The sequence below is a fragment of the Drosophila willistoni genome (genome assembly GCF_018902025.1).
Source record: "Drosophila willistoni isolate 14030-0811.24 chromosome 2R unlocalized genomic scaffold, UCI_dwil_1.1 Seg167, whole genome shotgun sequence".
In the NCBI taxonomy this organism is placed as follows: domain Eukaryota; kingdom Metazoa; phylum Arthropoda; class Insecta; order Diptera; family Drosophilidae; genus Drosophila; species Drosophila willistoni.
Genome location: NW_025814050.1, coordinates 6,616,710 through 6,629,969, shown reverse-complemented (window position 1 = coordinate 6,629,969; position 13,260 = coordinate 6,616,710). Strand labels below are relative to the sequence as shown.

The 13,260-nt window shown below is 35.7% G+C and overlaps 1 protein-coding gene and 1 long non-coding RNA gene across 2 annotated transcripts; both read left to right on the top strand.

Annotated features, from left to right (window-relative positions):
- Positions 1 to 399: 399 nt before the first annotated feature.
- On the top strand, positions 400 to 783 carry LOC111518813. The gene is made up of 2 exons (XR_002724096.1): positions 400 to 446; positions 508 to 783. It is a non-coding gene; the product is annotated as an uncharacterized LOC111518813 (long non-coding RNA).
- Positions 784 to 925: 142 nt separating this feature from the next.
- Positions 926 to 13,153, top strand: LOC6644098 (protein Wnt-10b). The gene is made up of 5 exons (XM_047010576.1): positions 926 to 1,888; positions 1,949 to 2,027; positions 7,823 to 8,205; positions 9,799 to 10,285; positions 12,831 to 13,153. Exons 1-5 carry the CDS (start codon positions 1,685 to 1,687, stop codon positions 13,016 to 13,018), a joined length of 1,341 nt encoding a protein of 446 aa, XP_046866532.1. The 5' UTR covers positions 926 to 1,684; the 3' UTR covers positions 13,019 to 13,153.
- The last annotated feature ends 107 nt before the right edge of the window (positions 13,154 to 13,260 follow it).

Here is a 13,260-nt window from a genome sequence, read left to right as displayed (position 1 = left end):
TAGGCTTTTTATGTTTTTACACCTTACTTGATAATATTAAAAGTATTTAAGTATCAAATATGCCAATGCATTTTACAAATTCTTAAAAAAAAATCAGATTGGTTTGTCGGTTTTTATCTATAAATCGATATCGAACTAACAAACTAATTACTTTTGAGGTAATACAATAACTAAAAAGCTATGTTATTTTGTAAAGAAAGGCAAAAATAAATGTTAGTGTCGATTTTGGGAAATTTAATCGAAATCGAAAACGGGAATAGGCCCATTCGATGCTTGCAATCAGTTGAAATAAATTGAAATTGCGTCGTGATTTAATTCTTATCGCATTTATTCGCTGAGAGACTATAAAAATAAACAAAATCTCGCAGTAGTCATTAAAAAGCAAAACAAATATGATGCATTGGCTTTATATGTTTTTATGCGCAATGCTTTTATTATTCTTTCTGGTGAGTTTCTGAAAACTTGTCTTGTAAATAAACGCAATTAACATTATTTCATTTAATATAGACCCAGTTGGTTGAGGCTAAGCCCAAAAGACTCTGGCCAAATGTAGATATGAACTGTCATTGGGAGCAATCTGGTTGTAAACGATTTGATTCTATTAAAAAAAGTGTTTCGAAATGAATTTCCAAGCAAATGAAGTTTTTTTGTGTTGGGTTGAAAATTGAAATTTGATTATCAAGCGCAAATCAACCGCAGCTGTGGCAATTAAGTCCCTCAAAAATGTGTTTAACCTAACCCATTAACCTTGAGTTGCAAATATAAAGCCGCGATTTAATTCCATTTCATTTTGTGAAATTACATTTTTCGGGTTGATTTTAATCAAATCAGAGAGAAACAGAAAAACAAACAAGAAACAAACGGACAGTAGCCAAAAAGGCAACATACAAAATATTTTGTGAGCTGTCATAAATCTTTGCATCATGAGTCAGAATTGAAGAGAAGTTTCCTCAAATATTCTTTTTATTTTGGTTGTAGACAAAGAAGAATTTCAATGCTATATAAACTTAAATTTGAACCCATTTAAAAGAAGCGCGCCAAGAAGAAGGTATTCAAGGTCAACTCGGAAGCGAATAGCAATGTGCGAGTGAGGGAGAGGTGGGTTGGTTTGTTGGTTGGTGTATTCCATCTGTGAGATGATCTTTACTTAAAGATACAGACGAGTTTTTGTTGTTGCTGTTGCTGTAGTTGACGTTGAACAACTTCATCGGTTGGAAGCATTGCCACATCTTTGCTTGATCGCATCGTTGATCTACAACACGCAGGGCATACACTCGGGCGTATACGTGATGGCAACGCATGGCGTCTGCAAATATGTGTATTTTCTTAATGCTCCCAAAACCCCTAACCTCCTTTCCGCCCTTTCTCTCTACAGCTACTCCAGCTCATCCTCTGACGACTGCCTTAATTGTGGCACGTAAGCTCAACTCAAATGTAGGAAACGTGCCATTTTCACACACGTCCTACAGAGGTTCCCCTACACTCACACTCACACTTGCACTCACAGCAGATCCTCATCTGAATTTCTACATCATTTGTAAGCCATTCACGTAGATGCATGTCCGTTTAAAGAGTGACAGAGATAGCTAAAAGATTGCAAACCCCAACACTGTGTAGCTGGTGACCAAGGCAGGTCCAAGAAAATTATAGAAAATATTCAGTATTATCCATCGATCGACAAGCAATGCCAATTCCAAACAGTTTTAACTCATTTCATTTCTATTTTAATATCTTTTTTAGGCTCCATGGCCTACCAGATGGCCGCGCCACGTGTCGTTCTGTACCCGGTCTGACCAAAGATCAGGTTGAGCTTTGCTATAAGGCAAGTGATGTGACTGCTGCCGCATTAGAGGGTCTGGACATGGCCATACGTGAATGTCAAATACAGGTGGGTTACATTCTCAATCTAAACCAAAATGACATTGATATAAAAAGTTTTTCCCACCAGTTTCAATGGCATCGCTGGAACTGTTCATCGTTGAGCACAAAAAGTCGCAATCCGCATGCTTCCAATCTGCTGAAGAAAGGTAAGTAGTAAGTAGTGTAGTCTTCCATTCTCTTTCACCCTCCCTCTGGGCCTGTGACCGAAAAGCCATTAAGCTGACACTAAAATGTGCAGTAAGCGTGGCTCAGCTTTCACGCAAACAAAATCGCTTTATGACCCACAGCAACCGGCAACTGTCAACGAGTTTTTCCTTCCATCTCGCTCGACGGCAGCGGCCCACACGCAATATGCAAAGTCTAATTAAAAAAAAGCACAAAAATCTACTCAACATAGGTCGACTTAATTATACCTGGTAAGAACTAAGCAAGAGATAAGGAATTTTGCCAACAAGTAATTCAAGTTAGAAGGAATGATCTGCTTATCACGTCGTCATTACCAACATTATTATAAACGTCATATCAGGGTCAGTCAAGTGTAGTGGAAAATTTTTACCAGGTCACCCTAATGCTATAACGAAAAAAAAGAATTGAATATTTAAGGTAAAAGTACGTTGGTACGTTGAAGTCATTTAGAAATTTGAGAATGAGCACATTGCGTCGGGGTTACCAAAAGTAAGGAATGTAACTCGTCGGGGTCACCAAGCATAAGGAATGTATCTCGTCGGGGTCACCAAATTAAGATGAAATGTAATCAATGAACATAAATGACTCTTGCTTAGGAAAAAACAGTTGAACTTAATTTATAATAATAATTATTCTTCCACTAATTAGTGATTGGACCAAAGTTCTGTTCCATGTCCAACACCAATCAAGAAATCTCATATACCCTTCTACCCTGGTATGGAAAAAAGATACATTTTTTTTTCTATTTCTCTGTTTTTTTTTTTGCCATTTGGTCAAGCAGGCAATGTGTCCAAAGCTATTAGACAGAAAAAACCGCAGTGAAACTAAGTTTCTAATGCCTCAACAGGAGAGCTACATAGAAAGAGAGATGGTGCGGCAGAGAGCGAGGGGAAAAACGTCTCAAATTACACAAGTTGGCAGCCCCAGCAAGTAAGAGTGTTTGGGCAGAGAGTCAAAAGACTTTTCTGACTTGCTATACTGCCCTATAGAGTTAAAGTCTCAGTTCTCGGTTGGTTCTTTGTCACAGCCTAGTGCACACTCTATGAAACGGCGCGCTGGATCTTTGATATCTTAATCTCTGGTCCAGGCATTGTATTACCCAAAGACGGCGTGTGCCTTATGACTGAATGGAGCAGCAGGGGCAACAACAACAACAACAAGAGCATTAGCTACAAAAGATTTTGCCGCATTCTAAAGCTCTTCTCAGCTGTTTGCTGAACTAACAACTACAAGTAGCGGGACACTTGGTGATCACAAGGCGCCGATACCGCTCGTATGCGGACTATGAGAACTAACTACTGTTATGAGTCATACTGGTAATGGAGATGCCCATAGAAATGTAAGGAACTGTTTCTTCACAAGTTTAAAATAATTGAGAATTCTTGAAGAGTATTCCCAAAATTCAATTTTTAAGCCGTTTTGTGTTTTACTTCCAATCAACAATTCATTCCCTCAAGAGTTTGGAATTACTTGACCAAACATGGTTAACAACATCTTGCGTAGACGAATCAAATGAAGGGCATTTACCATAACTCTTTTTCGGACTTGTTCTTGTTATTTGCTTCATTAGTTAAATTATGCGTCATACAATTGCTGTAAAAATGCCAAAGACAATGGAGGGAATTGCCAATTGGCAATGTGGAATGGAAATGGAATGGGGTCCAAAATGGCGGCGGCATGCAATCCCAAGATGCAAACGATATACTCGAGAGCAACAAAAAAAAAAAAAAAAAGATTTCTCACAAATTTCAATGACAACAGCGACGACGTGGAGGACAGTAGCCAAAAGTGAAGTAAACTAAAGTGAAGAGTCGAGTCGAGTTCGAGTAGAGTAAAAAGGGAAAGGAACAGGCTTGGGAGCAACGTCTCCGGGGCGTAATTTATTTGCATTCATCGTATAAATTATATTGTAAGCAAACCACTTCATTCAATTTCAATTTAAAAAATTGTTATCTCAGTTGACGGATGCTGCCGCGACCACTGACAATGTACAGCAAAACGACAGCAAGAAGACATTTTCAAAGAGAATGAAATGAAATGAAACGAGCGAACGATACCTAAACGAAACCAGCAACAAGACGACATCCATGGGAGCGTACAATGCGGATACGGACATGGACTTAAGCTTGGACTTCGACTTCGACATGGACATGGACAACGACATGGTTATGGCTGTGTATATGTGCCTCAATTGTTCAATAATTTCGACCATTGGGCAAAAATCTAAAATTCAAATCAAAAGAAATTCTCATAAATTGTATTGGGTATTATGAAAATCATAAAAAAAGGAAAACTATCACTTTTGTAACTTTTCTCGTTTAAAAATAGATTTGAATTAAGAGGTAAAGCCACCATGCCAGTTAAAAAAAAAAATTTTGTTCAATGGCTTAAAATTTTCCCCAAACTCTCTAGAATTCGAAAAAAATGGTCTTGGAGTCAAAAAATCCTGAAGTATATAGGGAGTATTATAGGGAGAACCCTCGCTCCGCGTCTAATGCATTTTTGGATGTTACTGGAAACTTTAAACGCGTTTTTCTCAAAACACAATTTTTCTAATCGGTTCGATAGCAAATCTTTATCGATTGCTTTCATATTTTTAAGGTATCTTTAGTTTTATCGTTGGTGGACTACGTAGGGATTTCTTGAAATCTTTTAAGATTTCTTTATTGAAAGTTATTTAATATGACGTTTATACGTTACAAATTAAACTTTTTTTTTTATTTCTCAAAATATCGGTATTATCAAAATCCGCTACGTGGTCTAGTTGTATATCATATGTATTGAATGAAAATTTGTAGGTTTTGGTTAAGCCAGATCGCCCGTTTTGGACCTTCTGAAAAGCATACTGTAAAAACTGATTCCTAAAGAAAGCAGTTTTTGTCCGATTTTAAAAAAATATTTTTTTTGTGCATTGAAATACACTTTATTAAGAAATAAAAAAAGAAAATTGGATAGCTTTCAGTGTACTTCCAGAAAAAATTACCGAAAATTGGATTTTTTTTACGTGCAACTTCAAACAGTTTTGCTTAACTTTCTAAGGTTTGGATCTGCCAATAAAATAATAAGTTGGTGGTTTATTGTAATTTTGGTTACTACCTTAAATATACATTCTAAATTCGTAAGAATTCAATTAATTTGGTATACAAATACAAAACAAACAGTTTTGTTTTTGACCAAAAAAACCATCTTTCAGACTGTTAAATGAAAAACGCATGAGCAGATGGTAAGCCCCAAAACAAGTTAAAGATCTAATACTTTCATTGAATTGTTAGCTTTTTATAGAGTTACTTTAAGAAATAAAACATACAACAAGTATCAGATTAATATATCTAATCTTGAGCAATAAACTTTGATTTCTGAATACAGTTATATAAAATTTCCCACACTTGAAAAAGCGATTTCCAAATCGAATTGAAAGTTTTACTTAGTTTTTGACAACTAATAATACGTGTAACCATATATGGGAATGTACTCAAGGCTTAGGCATTTTAGAGTTTTTTTTTTTTTTTTTTTTTCAACTGAAATTGAAATCAAAAATAATTCAATTATAGGCATCATTTGCATAGTTTATTTGCATTTTGACCATAATCTCGAATCTCCTTCATCAAGTGCAATGGAATTGGCAAAAATGGACAGGGCGGGTTAAAGTTAACATTAACAACAACAATGCTAAACCATAAATCTCCAAATGCATGCCACACCAGCAGCAGCAACAACAGCAGCAGCAGCAACATCAACAGCAACAGCAGCAGCAACAACAGCAACAGCTTCCAAGTAACTCTCCAACTCTAGCGAGCAGCCTTCATCGAATATGGTAAACCCAAGCTTATGTCAGTGACATGTCTTTGGTCGCTCGCTCGATCGTCCGTGCGTCCATTAAATAAGGAAGGAAACTTTGCACACATAACGAGAGTCAATATTGACAGGCAACCCAGACTTATAAGGGCACAGAGAGTCAGAGGGATCAACGATCGTCGATGTTGTCGTCGTCGACCAAGTGAAACGAAACAAATCAAGTCGCCCCGAGGCCCAATGACTGACAATCGTACGGCGCATGGGACAGGTCAACTATTTTGCATACACATGTCCATACACTTGAAAACGACAGAAAACTATATAGAATTTAAGAAGAAAAATCAAATCTAGAAGGATAGAAGGAAAACATATCTTCTTATAGGTAGAATCAGGAACTTTCGATACGAATTTAATTTTTTCCTTCTTATTATTGAACTAGTTTGTTTTCTTCGAGTGTATTCACTATAACTTATGTGTACCTCATCGATCGACGATCAGTGGAATCGTTGTTGTTATTGCGGCTACTTCGCCATGCATTATTGTCAATCAAGTGGGGGGTAGTAAAAGGATTACTCTTATGTATGTATGTACACACATACGTACAGATCGTTGAAGATCGTCGACGATCGACCTTTATCTTTTTGGGGACCATTGCATGTGACAACAAGCGAACGACGTATGTCGCAAACAATTACTTGAGATTGCAACACACACACACACACACACACATACACAACCATGCAGGAGAGAGACAGCGATCATCGTATGTACATTCGACGAACAAACGAATGAGTCTCTGATCGCCAATTTATGCAGGAGACTGCTACTAAGAGATAGTAAGAGAGAGAGACAGAGAGGGAGGGAGGCAGGTCTGTGGGGGATTTTAGGAGGGGAAGAAGGATTACAGAGAATGGCATTGATGTGATTTGGATTTGGATTTGGCTTGCAAAACAAAGCGTGCATAAATCAAGTTGGCAATCCCGCTTGATCGCTGCGATCAACGGCGATCAACAACGACAACGACAAAAACGACGACGACGGTGATCAGCAGACACAGAGGTTTGCCTGCTGTGAGGGGGTGTGGCGGTGGAGGGGCGGTAGGCAATTGGGGTTCATATTGGGTTTGGCTACTACTACTACTTGCAACTTGCGACTCTTGATGCCTTGTGATTGATGGCGTCTTAATCGTCAATCAAATGCATTGCACTTCCACCTCTTTGGATGCAGTTTTGTGATCGATTCATCGCCAACACGATTGTACGACAACTTGTCACAATCCATTGACATTTGCATTCGTGCGTGAGTGAATGAGTGAGTAAGTGAGTGAGTGAGTGGAGTAGTGGAGTGACATAGGGAAGGGACTTTACTTATTCTTGGATTCGACTGGACTTGGACTTGAACTTGCTCTTGGAGTTGGACTTGGACTTGGCTGACTGATTGTTTGACAGCTTGATGCTTGAAAGAGCTGAAGAGTCAGAGCCAGACACACATTGACAGATGTACTACTGTCCCCTGCATTCTGACAATTTGCATGTCAATTGTCTGACAAATGTTGCCAACTTTGGTCTCAACTCTCAATGACATTTCGCTGTCGTTTGATCGACGATTAATGTCAAATTTTGACAGCCATTTGACAGATGTATATATACCTACCAAAATGGTAATGATCAGTTTTCAGTTTTTTTTGTTTTGATTGATTCAAAGTTCTTCTTCCATCGGGTGGGTTAGATACATATGTACATACATTTGTAAGTTGGGGGCTTTTGAGTTTTTGCATCATTAAATTTGTTGCTCACATTTATGGGCAAGTCAAAGTCAGCGGCATTTCGCTCAATTCCCTCGATGACAACCAACAAGCAGGCGTTAAAAATAACACCGCATAAATTTCTATACACACACACACACATTTTCGATTCCCCCGGGAGCCAGCAGAGTTCTCATTTCGAATTCTTTGTTCCAGGTTATAGAGAGAGCGCCTTCGCCTTTGCCATTTCGGCAGCTGGGGTGGCCCACAGTGTGGCCCGCGCCTGCAGTCAAGGTCGTTTGATGTCTTGCGGCTGTGATCCGACTATCAATCGCAAAACTTTGAATAAGAATCTGCGTCAATCGTTGGACAAGGAGAAGAAACTCTTCTTGCAATATCTCGAAACAAATCAGATTCTAACCCCAGAAGAGGAAAAGAAGTACGAACGTTCAAAAATCGCCAGTCGCTGGAAATGGGGCGGTTGTTCGCATAATATGGATTTCGGCGTGGAGTATTCAAAATTGTTTCTAGATTGTCGAGAGAAGGCTGGCGATATACAATCGAAAATCAATCTACACAATAATCATGCCGGTAGAATGGTAAGTTAACGTATTCTAAAAGCAATTGTACAAAAATCAAGTATCTCCTAGATACAACTCACATAAATATGATATAGAAATGCAAGTAAAGGGAATCTATCAACGGTTTATTATTCAATTATTTGAACTTTTAAGTAATCGTATTAACCTGATATAGCATAACAAGTACTTCAAAATCCTAAGAATTCCAATATTTTATGGGAAACTTTACTAACTTTACATAGAAAGGACGAAAGCAATCAAAGACAAGTTTAGTTAAGGATAGAAACTTGAGTCAGTTTAAGATAAATATAACATAGTACTTTTTTAGTGGATTGAATGAGAAAAAAAGATGGATTTGTTTTTGCATATTCAACCAAGTTAAAACATCAAAATATGTGGCATAGGAATATATAAATTTAAAAAGCCTTTTAGGTATCGAATGCAGTTTCACCAATTTCTTATAAAAACAATAGTCAGGCCTGTTCTTAATTTCGATTCAGAATGATTTCGTCTTAATCGGATGAGAGACCTAAACGGAATTTGAATTAGGTGTTAATTACTCGGCCTTTTAGTCAGTGAAATTGTCGATTTTTTAATTTTAAATTCCAACTCCGAAATATTTTTTCTCAAGTTATGTACAGAGAGCAACATTAGCCATAAGCCAATAAATTCAATTGTTTATTCTTAGCCAGACAGAAAGTTAAGTGGGAAAACATTAGACCTATAATCACGCTAATCCTGTATTATTTTTGCCAGGATTAACACTTAAAACTAAATTAAACGATTGGAATACTCGGTAATCCTCCAAGCAGGCGTTGATAGACTAAACAAAAATGATTCGAATTTGTCATAGACAACAAATTGGAATACCGTCCAGAATTGATGTCGATCTACGTTTGAAAAAGACTCAAAAACCAGAGCAGTGATGAATATTTTTTCCATTCATTAATGACTGTTTCCCGTTCAATGTGTGAATGCATCCATTCGTTTTTAGATGGGAAAACGGCTAAATTAAAGTTAATATTGTATTAAACTTGACAAACGGTGGGGATTGTGGCGAACAGTCGGGATTGTAGTGCGAATGAATGTTTGAATGTTTGTTAATATCATTATATTCAGAGATACATGATTTCCATTAATTACAGTAATCTGGACCTTTTGTCTTTGTTTATCTGAAATTATATAAAATATCTATTTTCGAGTTAACAATTCATTTATGTTATAAGTTTTGACAATTACTTATGAAGATTTGTAAGTATATTCATAATAAGGTTGAATTTGGATTCACTAAAAAATAGATTAAACCTTAATGATTAGAATTAATACATAATAATTAAGAATATTATGAATGACTGTTTTAATAAAATGGATAAGATAGAATGAATTTTATGAACGTTAACTACAACAAGAAAAGCGAAAGAATGAATATCAAATGTATTTCATAATCATTCATTTATGTGGATACTATAAACTCATTCAACTCTATTCATTTTAAGTGCATTTATCTAAAAGAAAATTGCAAATGTGTATAAGACATTAAGACATGATAATTAATATACAAGTAATTTACATTAAGTCATTAATTTAATTCTTATTCCTCCTCCCCCCAAGGCCGTTTCAAATAACATGGAGTTCCGTTGCAAATGCCATGGAATGTCCGGCAGTTGCCAGTTGAAAACCTGCTGGAAATCTGCTCCAGATTTTCATGTAGTGGGCAAAGTAATCAAACATCAATTTCGCAAGGCCATATTGGTGGATCAATCCAATCTGGGCAATGGAGAACCAGTTGTGGTCCTCAAACGCACACGAAATAAGAAATCCAATGGCGATGGCGGAGATGTTGTTGATGCATCTGGCAGTATCCTTGAATTGGGCGGTGGTCATCATGACACGCATCGACGACACGAGGAATTGGGTGTAGAACGCGATGGCACTGGCGGAGGCAGAAACGGTGATGGCGGTGGCCTTGGCGGAGGTTCACGTCAATCGAACAGTGATAAGAATGCCGCACGTATGGCCCGTAAACTGGAGACATCATTATTCTACTATCAGCGTTCGCCAAACTTTTGTGAACGCGATTTAGGCGCTGATATACAGGGTAAGTTTTTGTCTATCTACATCAAAGTATATCGAATTCTCAAACTAGACGCAAAAATGCATCCAACTAATTAAAAATGATTTATGATTGAGAGATAAATTTGATTTGCCACAAATAAATAAATCACAAATGCAAATTAACAGCAGTCAAATAAAAAAGCAAAAAGCTACCAAACATGCCACATAACTCAAAAAAAAAACAGAGAGAAAAAAAATCAAGAAAAAAAAAGCGCATGCGCACACGGCACGTCCAAATAAACCGACAACAACTACAACCATGGCAAAGACGACAACAACATCTAACTGCCACTTGCAATTTTCGTTAGCCATTTTGTTGCTGACACATTTGCAAATTATCGCACACAAAACAAAAATATAAAATCATACATATATAAGCTACTACACAGCTTGGCTACAGTTTAAAGTGTTAATTACGAAGCAAATTTATAATTAATCGTGCGATTGAGTCTCCGACACTCAGAGACTCAGACTCAGACTCAGACCGAAAGACCCAACCCACCTCCGTCAACACTTCGAGTTAGTGGCTTGATTCATGTTCGTTCCCCTGGCGAGTTTCTAGGTAAAAATGATGGCAATTAACGTGGGCAATTATGATACTTTGTTTATGATTTAGCTTAATTGTTTATTTATGGTTATTTAATAGACTTGACTAAGTGAAGTGCGACTACACGTCAATTCATTTGAGATTAATTATTAACTCCTTGTTAATAATTTCCTTATGGACTTCAACAAAATATATGTGGCGACTCGAAGTGAACTCAAGTTTATTAAGCTTAGTTTGTACACATTTTATGGGAGAAATTTGAAAGTAACAAAAAGTCACATGCCGGTTTATGGACAACGCTATCTAATTTTCCAAAACTCTTGGAAAAACAACCGTTTAATAGGAGGTTTTAGATTTGGCATTGTTTGAAAAAATAAGCCTGATTAAAACAAAAAAAAAATTCTAAACCTAAACTAACGTTTCGAGTTTGAAATTGCTTATGGACTTTTGTTTAGTGTTGTTCTATGAATGAGAAAAAAGGAAACCCTCAAGCTAAATTTCTTGATATTTTAACAATGAAATTCTCTTAGAAATTTAAAAACTCAAACATCAATAGTAACAAGATTCAAACGGGAGTACCTACATACATATATAGGCTTTAGTAATTCGTTAAACAAAAAATTTGAACTCCTAATTAATAAATTTTTATAAAAAATTCAAGCCAAAGAAGTAATGCTCATTAATCAAAATTAATGAATATTATTTCAATTATTAAATTATTAAATGCAATAATCTGCGATTGCAAAGCTAATTTGGAAGAAAGTCCCTTTATTTAGAAGTAAGTCCCTTTTAGAAGAAACACTGCTTGCTTGCATATTTTGTTTTTTTAAAGGGGGAAGGAAATGAATTAATTTACTCACAATAATTATTTACAATTTACAATTGTAAAAAACCCGCAGTGCCATTTCGGATATATTTTTTTAAAAAATCTTAGACTTTTGGTTTTTTATTATTCATTATTCTCAAATACATTTGATTTATTTGAATGCATTCGTTTGTGAAAGCACATTACCAAATACTTTAAGAATTTTCACCTAATAATGTTCGGCCAAAAGCGTATACCAAAATCGGATTTTACGAAGAATTCTAAGAAACAAAGGATGAGATTTTGGCGTTTTAAGAATACATTTATAAAATTTGATGAACGAAAATTTTTCAGAATTGAGCCATATATAATTGGAATACGTATTACTTTTTTTAAATACGGCAGAAATAATCGTTAAGTTTCAGGAATTTTACAAAAATGTTTAAACATATAAGTATTTTCTATGTGTAATATACTAATTTTGTTTTGCATATTTGAAATGATGCACTATCATGCAGCTATATTTGATAAATATAACATAAATAACATATTTTTTACAAGAACACATCTTTTCAGAGGATTGCAGATCAAAATAATTAAATACAAAAAATTATATTTACATTATTAATGGAATACTTGGTAATTAAATTACGATTAGCCAATTTTCGAGTTGTGAAATGAAAATGTTGTCTTCTTTTTTGATAGTTAGAAAAATGTTTTACAGAATTTAATTTGATTTTAAAGAAATATCAAATAATTGCATTAAATCTGTATAATTTTTTAAAATCTATAATAACATTTCAATGAATTGTGTCACTAACTAAACAAATTCCTATGCATTTACATTTCACAATAGAAATTGATAGCCTGAGTCAGTTTATTTCCTTTCTGGATTTATCTGCAGTAGCTATGAGAAAGAAGCAGTACCATAAAGCAGTTTACAAAGCAGTGGAGGGCAGTTTAATCGAGGCTCGAAACAGCTTGTGATGATTTTAGAAATATTATTCAACAAATTAACTTATATTCATTTTGAGCAATTAAAACTTAAATTTATAAATAACCATAACAGGCTTGACAGTCTGTATATATATTTAACCTTTAGTCGAAAAGGTCGATCGATACTTATCTTATATACATTTAACACTGACATCGACTGCTTTAAACTATTATTTGCAGGCACTGTGGGTCGCAAATGCAATCGTAATACCACAACCAGTGATGGTTGCGCCTCCCTCTGCTGTGGGCGTGGTCATAATCAAATCAAAGAACGACGAGCGGAACGTTGTCGTTGTAAATTTCAATGGTGCTGTAATGTCGAGTGCGAGGAATGCCACGTCGAGGAATGGATTAGCGTGTGCAATTGAAGGATACCTCTCATCGATTCCAATGCCACAAACAAGAAGAAGCAAAACAAACAAAAAAAAAAACAGAGTATAAACGAAAGACTTTTCTTCCACATAAAAATAATTTCCATTAAAAGAAAATAAATGTCAAAAAGAGAGAGTAAAATAACAAACAAACAAAAAATAAAAAGAAAAGAAAAATCAGTATTAAAACGTAAATTAAAATAATTCTAGTTCCATGTAAATGCTTAGTTTGATTTGCT

What these genes read in the sequence shown, in the direction of transcription:
- LOC6644098 (XM_047010576.1), top strand. Translation starts at nt 1,685, where the DNA reads ATGCCAATTCCAAACAGTTTTAACTCATTTCATTTCTATTTTAATATC. An exon ending in TACGTGAATGTCAAATACAG is followed by an intron (nt 1,889 to 1,948) that starts GTGGGTTACATT and finishes TTTTCCCACCAG; the next exon opens with TTTCAATGGCATCGCTGGAA. An exon ending in TTTAGGCGCTGATATACAGG is followed by an intron (nt 10,286 to 12,830) that starts GTAAGTTTTTGT and finishes TATTATTTGCAG; the next exon opens with GCACTGTGGGTCGCAAATGC.